This window comes from Chlorella variabilis (assembly GCF_000147415.1).
Source record: "Chlorella variabilis unplaced genomic scaffold CHLNCscaffold_12, whole genome shotgun sequence".
Lineage (NCBI taxonomy): Eukaryota > Viridiplantae > Chlorophyta > Trebouxiophyceae > Chlorellales > Chlorellaceae > Chlorella > Chlorella variabilis.
This window is the reverse complement of record NW_005435076.1, coordinates 1,210,351-1,219,462: the sequence shown is the minus strand read 5'-3', so window position 1 is coordinate 1,219,462 and position 9,112 is coordinate 1,210,351. Positions and strand designations below refer to the sequence as shown.

The 9,112-nt window shown below is 66.9% G+C and overlaps 4 protein-coding genes across 4 annotated transcripts in view; 3 read left to right on the top strand and 1 right to left on the bottom strand.

The window, feature by feature from the left end:
- The window catches only part of CHLNCDRAFT_52866 (hypothetical protein), a gene marked incomplete at both ends in the record, with an annotated part of 5,200 nt that extends 4,751 nt beyond the window's left edge, over positions 1–449 (top strand). Inside the window, 2 exons of the mRNA XM_005847129.1 lie at positions 43–190; positions 295–449. Coding sequence (XP_005847191.1) covers positions 43–190; positions 295–449 — 303 coding nt within the window. The remainder of the gene's footprint in view (positions 1–42; positions 191–294) is intronic.
- Positions 450–731: 282 nt separating this feature from the next.
- CHLNCDRAFT_58107 (hypothetical protein) lies at positions 732–6,142 on the top strand. Its single transcript, XM_005847128.1, has 16 exons — positions 732–799; positions 1,053–1,154; positions 1,299–1,402; positions 1,523–1,718; positions 1,811–1,941; positions 2,063–2,141; positions 2,296–2,471; positions 2,617–2,726; positions 2,869–2,972; positions 3,099–3,186; positions 3,377–3,525; positions 3,679–3,790; positions 5,095–5,207; positions 5,335–5,427; positions 5,534–5,652; positions 5,783–6,142. The coding sequence occupies exons 1-16, from the start codon at positions 736–738 to the stop codon at positions 5,894–5,896; spliced, it is 1,854 nt and encodes a 617-aa protein (XP_005847190.1). The 5' UTR covers positions 732–735; the 3' UTR covers positions 5,897–6,142.
- Positions 6,143–6,184: 42 nt separating this feature from the next.
- On the top strand, positions 6,185–7,762 carry CHLNCDRAFT_52864 (hypothetical protein; the record flags this gene model as incomplete). The annotated part of the gene is made up of 2 exons (XM_005847127.1): positions 6,185–6,329; positions 6,624–7,762. The coding sequence occupies 2 exons, from the start codon at positions 6,185–6,187 to the stop codon at positions 7,760–7,762; spliced, it is 1,284 nt and encodes a 427-aa protein (XP_005847189.1).
- Positions 7,763–8,421: 659 nt separating this feature from the next.
- Positions 8,422–9,112, bottom strand: part of CHLNCDRAFT_134981 (hypothetical protein) — a gene marked incomplete at both ends in the record, with an annotated part of 5,529 nt that continues 4,838 nt past the window's right edge. Inside the window, one exon of the mRNA XM_005846921.1 lies at positions 8,422–9,084. Within this exon, the coding sequence (XP_005846983.1) occupies positions 8,422–9,084 (663 nt within the window). The remainder of the gene's footprint in view (positions 9,085–9,112) is intronic.

Sequence of the window (9,112 nt, the reverse complement as noted above, 5' to 3'; positions counted from 1 at the left end):
CCCCCCCCCCCCCCCCCCCCCCCCCCGCGCTGCGCCGTGCAGACGCCGCAGACGCTGGGCGGCTCTGAGTTTGTGCCTGGCAAGCTGGATGCTGTGGGGGAGGTGGAGGAGGGCGGCGAGTTTGACCCGGCAGACCTGCTGGAGGAGGGCGGGGCGGCAGGCGGCGGCGTGGTGGTGGAGGAGTCGGCAGGTGGGCCGGCAGGGGCAGCCGCGGGCGGCTGGCGGGCATGGCGTGAAATGACGCATGCTGGGCGGGGCTTGCGGTTGACTCGCCTGCTCCCGCTTGCGCCGCAGGGCCCAAGCGCAAGCTGGCTGCCACCACGGCTGCCATGGCCAGCGTGCCGCGAGCGGGGGGCAGCGCCGGGCGCGCCCCCGCCCCGCAGCCGGCCAAGCGTGGCGGCAAAGGCATGTCCGTCAAGGACAGGCTGAAGAAGAAGCTCAGGATATGAGGCACGGCGGCGCGGTGGGCGCACACAACAGGTGCTTGGGACGCCTGGCGCACGCCTGACCACTGCACAAATAATTGACTTTGCCTGTTGCATGCAAGCACTGTGTAGCACCATGTGACGTTTAAGCATAGTCCTGGTTCCTCAAGTTCAAATGTGGGAGGAGGGGGGTGGTGTGGACCACTCTCGGCGCGCACAGCGGGCGACGGTGCGGGACGGCGGGGGTACACCTCTCCGGATCCCAGTGAGCAGTGTGTGTTTGTTAACCTCGCTCTCTTAGTATGTGACCATGGGTCACATGCCGGCGCTCCTGGCTTTCGCCATGCTTTGGGCAGCGGGGGCTGCAAGTTCAGGTAACAGGCTCCCTTACCTGCACGATTGTGGGTTACTGCTGGTCTGTTCATGCCACAGCAAGTGATCGCCATGATCGGAGGCCAGGGGCTGCCTGCAGCCTGTCTCTCACGGAAATGTGGAGTGTCCCACATGCGCCCCTACCACAAGTGTGTCGCGGCCGCTCTCCCCGTTTCGTTGCCGCAATTCGGGTGGTTGGAGCTGGCTGGAGCGCCCGGCGCTCACCTAAACCTGACCAGTTTCGCAACCCTGCAGAACCCGCGGCCCTCCCGCCTGCAAGCCTCGATTTGAAGGTCGCATCGAAGTGGCTGCCCAATGCCGCCGGCAAATACGATTGGAGCCGGGCAGGCTATGCAGGCAAGGTGGCAGCAGCCACCACCGCCGCCGCCAGCAGCTGCAGCGCATTCAGAAGCCACACACCCACATTCAGGCTCACCCGGTCCTGCCCACCAGCTGTGTCTTTTTTGCCTCGTGTCACCCCCGTGTGGTGCCATACCGCAGGGGGGGAGCGCAGCATCCCCCAGGTGCCGCCTGGGGCGACTTTCAGTGTGCGCCGCTATGGAGCCAAGGGGGATGGCAAGACAGACGACAGCAGAGCGGTCCAGGTGAGGGCGCATGCTGCCGCAGCAAGGTCTGTGCAGGTTGGCGTGGTGGCGGGTGGCGGCATGGATGCATTGCGCTGAACATGCCCCACACATACATGCCATCTCCCCACACGCCCGCAGGCGGCCCTGGCGGCGACCATGGCCAGAGGCGGCGTGCTGCTCTTCCCCCGTGGCACCTACCTGCTGCGCAGCCCGCTGTTCATTGATCGCAGCAGGGTGGTCATCATGGGCGAGGGCCCCGCAGCGACCAGCCTGGTGTTTGCTCGCTCCCTGTCAGCCGTGTATGGCGGCAGCTATACCGCAGACCCATGCACCGGTGCGCACGCTCGGGCTCAGCAAAGTGCCTCGCCCTGCTGCTGGCATGCCTGCTGCATGCCAGGCCCATCCTCCCACGCTGCCCGTGTGCAGGCAAAATCAAGTCTACCTGGGCGTTTGGAGGCGGCTTCATCACGCTGTCTGGGAAGGCTGGGCGGCCCAAGCGCCCAGAGCAGCTGGCCAGGGTCAAGGGGGACTACCCGCCTGGCACGACCCGCCTGAAGGTGGGGGGGCTGCTCCGCTGAGGGGGCTGCTGAGCGCTCATGGTGGTGCTCGGTGGCCAACAGCCGAGCACTGCCCGATGGCTTCCCGACGCGACGTGCCTGCTGCGCCCGCTGCCCCCAGGTCGATTCCACTGCTCCCTTCAAGGCGGGCATGTGGGTGGCGCTGCTGCTCAACGACCAGTCCACCATCCTCCCCTCAGGTCGGCTGCTGCCTGCACAGTGCGCCATGCATGCAGGAAGCTGGCTCTGCTGTACCCATGGCATGCTGGAGATGCAACCTCAGGTGGCCTTTTTACACGCACACTACCCCAACCTGTGCTCCTCTGTGGCAACCTCCCGCATGGCGCGGTGCAGGCGCCAAGGAACCCGACTATGTGAATTGCACCCTGGCCGGCGGCAAGGGGCGGCGTCTGCAGCAGGGCTCCGCCGCCGCCCGGCTCTTTGCTCTGCCGCCGCCAAGCGACCCCATCCTGCAGCTGGCTCTGGAGGCGGCTGCCAGGGAGACGGATGAGTTCATCTTGCCACAGCAGGTTGGATGGGGGGCAGGAGGGAGGCCTGGGAAGGGATGCCTCGCCCTCTCAAATCGAAGGCATGGATTTGTGTTGGGCTGCCGGCACCCTGTGCAGCTCATCCCCCTGGCTGGTTGTGTCATTAGGCTGGCTGCTGGGCCTGCAGGCCGCGGCAGCGGATGCGCTGCATGCTGCCAGCGGCGGCGAGGTGGTGGCCTCGATGGCGCCCCGAGGCTCAGTGGCTGCTTGGATCTATGGCAACAACCTGGTGGACAGGTGAGGGGCGGTGGGTGCAGCGGGGCGCTGCACGGGGGTGGCTGTCGTCAAGTGATGCACAGCAGTACCACCCAACATGCCCTTGCCTGCTCTGCAACACTCTGGCCTCCCCCACCCCTCCCCTCGTGAGGTGCGCCTGCAGCGGTGGGCCCGGTGCGCTCAACGAGAACTCTGTGCGCTACTCGTTCCGTGTCAAGGCGGTGGGCAGGGGCTACATCGACATGGACCGCCCAACCATCCACCAGAGTGAGCGCACAGGCTGGCGTGGAGGTTGGACCGCAGGGGAGGCCGGCTGCGGGACTGCCGCTGGGGCAGCGCCATTGATGGGCTCTCCAATCGGGGAGCTGCACCTCTTTGCTTGCCTGCCCGCAGTCAAGCGTGCGTGGACGGTAACGCTGCACAAGTACAACTACGGCATCCAGGAGGTTGGGGTGCAGGGCCTCACCATCAGGTTCAAAAAGTGAGGAGCGGCGTGTGCGGCAAGGCTTTGCGGCATCGGCGCTGTCTTTGCCTGCTCCCAGCTGTCGGCAGCTGGCCCAAGGCTTAGCCGACTGCCCGGGCGGTCCTCCCCACCACCCGGGCAGTCCTCCCCACCACTGGCAGTTGCCCATTGTACATTCCCCTGCCCCCACCCCATCCTTTGCCTGCAGCTCCGGCGTATATGGCGACCACCTGACCGACCGCGGCTACAACGCCATCCAGCTGGAGGGGCTGCGTAACGCGTGGGTGCGGGACGTGCGCATCCTCGGCGCAGACAACGGCGTGTTTGTGGCCAATGCGGAGTTTGTGACGCTGGCATGTGAGCTGCCTCGCCCCCCACCCCCCACCGCCTTCTGGGGCGGTTGGCCTGCCTGTTGGTCCGGTGCCGCTGCCTGCCAGCTGTGCACAGAGAACAATGGACAAGGATCGTGTTACCTGAAGCCATCCCGACTGCCATTCGCGCGGCCTGCAGCCATCACCGTCAACACCACGCGCTCCCGTGCTGGGGGGCCCAAAGTGGAGGCAAACCTGCAGGGCCACCACGCCCTCAGCACCTCCCTGGGGCAGAGCGTTCTGATCAGCAGGTGATCTGGCAGGCCGATGATCTGCGACTCGGTCACGTTGCCGCAATTCATTCATTCATTCAGCACACAGCCCGGCCGCCTCTTGCTCGAGGGCGGCCCACTTTGGCCTGGGCCGCCCGGGCCGCCCTCCCCCCCGGGCGCATGTTCGGTGTTGGAGGGGTGTGCCCAGCGATAGGGGGCCCCTGAAGGCATGCGCCGAGGCCGGGAAGCGTGGTTCGGCGCTGCTGCACGCTTGGCGATTTGACCAGAACCACGTGCCGCCGAGCTGCGGCCGCAGTTTCCGGCCCACGGTCTACGGTCGCAGCCACGGGACTCGGCGGCACGGCGTTTGGGCCCAAGCTTGCTGCCGCCGCCGCCGTGCCCGGGGGGCAGCGCGGCGGCGGCGGCACGCTGCGACGCCCCCGTGCTGCCGAGCTGCGGCCGTAGTTTCCTGCCAGAAGCCCACGGCCACAGCCACGGGACTCGGCGGCACGGAGTTTCGGTCCACGGCTTGCTGCCGCCGCCGTCGCAGGGGTGCTGCCTGCGGCGGCGGCGGCACGGCGTTTGGGTCCACGGCTTGCTGCCGCTGCCGCCGCCGCAGGGGTGCTGCCTGCGGCGGCGGCGGTAGCGCACGTGGCAACCCCCCGCGTTTCCTTGCCTCCCATCCACTCGGACTCTGTCCTGCGCTTCACTTTGTTTAGGGAGGGGCTGCTCACTGCTCATTGCTCATTGCTCATCGCACACTGCTCAACGCTCATTGCCCTATATCCCACCCAGCCGCAGGACTCCACTGCCGCCCGCGCCCCGCCCCATCTGGCCGCTTGCGCGCCCCATCCCCCCTCGATGGGGCCCGCCCACACCGGGGCCTCCCCCCTCCCGCCCACTGCTTTCTCAACGGCCCCGAGCCGGGGCTGCCCTCATTGCATACATAGTGCGCCTTTCCCTGCTTTTCTAGTGACCTAGCGTTCCGCACTGCCGTTTGGCCAGCCCATGCTCCCGTACCGTTGCGTTTCTCCCCAATGCGCCATGCCACTTTGCCAGTCATACACACGTTTCGATGCGTGCCCTGTCAGCTGCTTGCGTTGCATGTCGCCTTGCTCCACCCCTGTTTTATTGCTTTCTCTGCTTTCGCCCGGTTCCCGTCCCGTTTCGGCGGGGAGTCTATGTTGCAAGCTAGTTCTTGCTTTACCAGACTTTAAGCCCACACAAGCAAGCAGGTGAGCAGCGGCAGCCAGTCAGCCAGCCAGCTGGCGTGGAGGCCCTGAGCAACTCATGCACATCGCGACTAGCCAGCCAACCTGCCTTGTGCCTCCCGCTGCCGCCAGGTTCAACATTGCAAAGAAGTACTGGCATGATGTCACGCTGAGTGGTGGTGCTGAGCTGTGTGTGGTGCATAGAGGCAAGGGGCTGGACCTAAACGTGGACTACCACCGGGCAGGTGAGGCCAGGTGGCGGCCAGCGGCATTGTTGTGTGCTGTGACAGGGCCGATCCTGTCTGGCCACTTTGCGTGTCCAGGTCGGCGGTGTGCCTGGCTAACCTGGTAAATGCCTGGCGCTGCCTGCAGGGCCGTGGGCAAACCTGCTGACAAATACGGATTTTGGGCTCGCCAACCGCCCCTTTGCCAGCGGAGGCCGCGGCGACCGTGGGGCCAATACAGGCAAGCACCAGGGCGCTGCGGGCTTGCGACGGTGCGGGGAGGGAGGCCCCTTGATGTGTAGCCGGGGCATGGCGGCCCACGTCATGCCTGCATGCCGCCTTCGCAGGCCGCGGCAGCGTCTTTTGGAACGTGTACCCCGGCGGTGGGGAAGGGGCGCTGAGTCTGCCTGCCAAGTGCGACTTCGGTCCGCTGTTGACCTTCTACGGACGGTTCAAGGGGAAGACGGTGAGCGTGGACGGAGGCGCGCATCATGCCGGTGCATAATGCTGGTGCCACCAGCCCTGCGTGGGCACTGGCACGGCTCTGCCCAAATTGAGGCGGCGTGTTGCACCTGCCCCCCATCTTTGTGTTGCAGTGCCCCGCATCCGGGTGGACCGTGAGGCGGATGCCTAGCGGGGCACCCGCCGACCTGTACCTGGCGCAGGTGCAAGAGCGGCGGCGCCTCATGCGGCGCCTGGCAGCCGGCTGACCCCCCATCAAAACTTGTGTACTCCTCTCCTACCTCCCCTTTTGCCACGTATACATATATAAGCTGTTTTGACCCGTGATATTCATTTGCTCTTCCTTGCCTTGTGTTGTGCACACTGTATGGCCATGCGGCGGCGGCGGCGGCGGCGGCGGCGCCATGGACTGGTGCCTCGTACACAGCGCCATATCTCCGCCCTTTGTTCCACCTCGAGTGTGGATGCCCCCGAGTTGTGAAACAACACATGTAGGGGAGACACCTGTCCAACTGGGGCTTGAGAAGCTGCGAGGAATGGGGGCTGCCGGGCCGCGGTTTTCCTTCATTTCACCCTGCAAGAGTCCAGTTCTGCTGTCACATCCATTTCGACCACCGCCAAGCACCCGCGTTCCAGTTGGTACCAAGCGCAACCTCGGAGCACAACAGTGTCCACCTACCGGTGAGTGTGGGGGGCTGCAACATGTACTCACCAATCCAGGGAGCGTTTGTCGGCAGGTTGGGGCACTGCTGGCCCACAGGCGGGCTCCCTCGTGGACTGCCTTTCAAGCGAGCCGCTGACGCTCTTCAGCCGTCTTCCCGAACCTCCTCCCAAGGACAGCAGGGCACAAAGGCGCCAGTTGCATCCCGGAGGAGACGGGTGTAGGCACAGATGGCGGCGTCATTGACCGCCGCCATCTGTCGAGCGCCAGCCCGGTTGCACCTCCAACCCCTGCTCCCGGCCCCCACCCTGCAGGCAGGATCATGAGGATGGGAGACCTGCCTCTGCACCGTGCAGCAGCGCAGGGCCAGGAGGCCAGGGTGCTGGAGCTGCTGGCGGCTGAGCCTGGCAGCGCCGCCGAACAGACTGCTGACGGCACCACCGCCCTGCACCTGGCTGCGGCCGGCGGCCACGAGCTCATCGTGCGCCACCTGATCAAGGCTGGCCCTGCTGCCCTCTTCGCCACTGACCGGCTGGGACGCCTGCCGCTGCACTGCGCCATTGTGGCGCGGCACGCGCCGATTGTGCGCGTCCTACTGTCAGAGGCCGCCCACACCGCAACTGCGCTCAACGCCTACCCCAACGCCTGCTGCCGCGGCTCTACACCCCTGCACTGGGCCGCTGACGCCGGAGACACCGACATCGTGGCCCTGCTGCTAGCGGCTGCCCCGCAGACTGCAACCTGGTGCAACTCCCATGCACACTCTGCCCTGCACTTTTGCATCTTTGGCGCGCACCGCTGGGAGGTGGGCGGCGGCGAGGCGGCGGCCGTGGCACGGCTGCTGCTGGGCGCCGGCGCCACCGCCACCGCAATCGACTCGGACGGCGACACCCCGCTGCACTGCGCCGCGCTCAAGGGGTGCGTGGAACTGGTGGAGCTGCTGGCCGCCCAGGCGCCCGCCACGGCAGCAGAATGCAACCACGCCGGCCAGCTGCCCATCACGTGCGCGCTGGCAGAGGCGGCGGCGCTGGTGGACTGGAGCCGTGCCGCGGAGCCGGGGCCCTGCGCCGAGGAGCGTCCCCAATTCGAGGCCTTCATGCGCTGCTCCAGGCTGCTGCTGCCGTACGGCCCCACCCAGCAGCTGGTGGAGGCGCTGGCGGCGGCAGGCCCCGTAGCGCTGCCGCTGTTTGGCGACCTGGTCGCCTGCCGGCGCCTGTCGCCCGAGCAGTGGCAGCTGGTGCCCGCCGGCTGCCCCGGGCTGGGCGCGGCGCTGCCCGCCGTCATGCAGCGCTCGTGCACCGAGGCGGGGTGCCTGGCGCGGCGGCTTCCCGAAGCCGACCGCGCCGCTCTGCATGCCGCGCTGCTGGCGCTGGCGCGAACGCAGCGCCAGCTGGGCGTGGCGCTGCCCGCGGATGTGGCCCGGCAGACGCTGTGCTTCCTGTGCCAGGAGTGATGTCGATACCACGCTCTTCTATGTTGCCGTACTGCCCTCTTCTTCCAGTACCACTCTTCGTCCACCTTGCAAAGCTGCCCCTCGGTGTACCCGCTTCAATATGTTGTGCTGTGCTTGTGCCCCACTCAGACCTGCCTGTGCACTGCCGCCCACTTCTAAGCACTGTCTGGTTGTCCCTTCTGCACTGCCTCATGTATTCTTCCATGCCGCATGTTGTTGTACCGCCCCTTGCCACTCACCCATTCATGCAATGGGTGACCCTTGCATGATTGTAATATACATTTCCTCAACAGAAAGGAGGGACAAAACACTACGAGTGCAGAGGGAGCTGCAGGTGCCACCAAATGCAAAGCCCCTAGCAGCATCTGAGCCTGCGGTGACCCAGGTATCAGCCGTGAATGGCAGGGCCATCTGGGATGCCTTATAGGTGCCCTATAGGTGCCCTATAGGTGCCCCATAGGACTCTCTGAGCAGCAGGTTGCTTTACAAAGTACAGAATGTCAGACACCGCTCGTGGAGGGAAGAGTATGCAGAGGGTACGGTGAGATTGAATCAGTTTAATGGCAGTATCGCACAGGCAGAAACAGAAAACTGGTGTTCACAGGTATTGAACCGCATGCTACAATGGAAGTGCATTCATTGAAATGGATGTAGGCTGGTCACAGGTTGGCGTCGTTGAGGTCCACAGGTGGGCCTAGCCCCTCCCCCTCACCGCCGCCGCCGCCGCCAGACGCAAACTCGGGCTTGAGCACCCACGCCTTGCCGCCGCCGCCTGGGCGCCGCTGCAGCCGGGCCACCTGCTTCAGCACGCCGCGGAACAGCGGCAGCTGGGCGGCGCCCACGCTGGCCTGGAAGTGTGCCACCAGGTCGGTGGAGGCGGCGGCGCCTCCGCGCGCCTCCAGGAAGGAAGCCACCTGGGCAGCCAGCAGCTGTGCCTGCTCCACAGCGGGGTCTGCCGCGGTCGCCGCCGCCGCGGCGCTGGCCACCGCCGCCTGCCGCTCCCGCAGCCGCGCCAGGATGTCGCTGCTGCGCGGCGCCGCGCCCATGACGCTGCCCGCCTGCAAGCCGGCGGTACCGCTGGGCCCGCCGACGGCGGCGCCGCCAAAGCGGCGGGCGCCGCCGCCGCCGCCCAGCGCGGCCGCCGCCGCGGCTGCCGCCGCCTCCTGCTGGGCCGCCGCCGCCTGCAGGCGCGGGTTGGCTGCCCGCCCAAAGCGCGGCTGGCCGGCGCCGCCGCCAGGCAGCCCCGCGGCCCCAGACCTGCCTGTCCATGTGGGCTGGCTGACGGGCGCCTGCCGGCACTGCAGGCGCGACTGGCGCAGCGCCTCGGCGGCGCGGCGCGCGATGCGGGAT

Excerpts from the sequence above, each read along its gene's own strand:
- CHLNCDRAFT_58107 (XM_005847128.1), top strand. The coding sequence starts at position 736 with ATGGGTCACATGCCGGCGCTCCTGGCTTTCGCCATGCTTTGGGCAGCG. Across the intron at positions 2,472-2,616 it reads AGTTCATCTTGCCACAGCAG|GCCGCGGCAGCGGATGCGCT; the intron begins GTTGGATGGGGG and ends CTGGGCCTGCAG. Across the intron at positions 2,727-2,868 it reads GGCAACAACCTGGTGGACAG|CGGTGGGCCCGGTGCGCTCA; the intron begins GTGAGGGGCGGT and ends GTGCGCCTGCAG.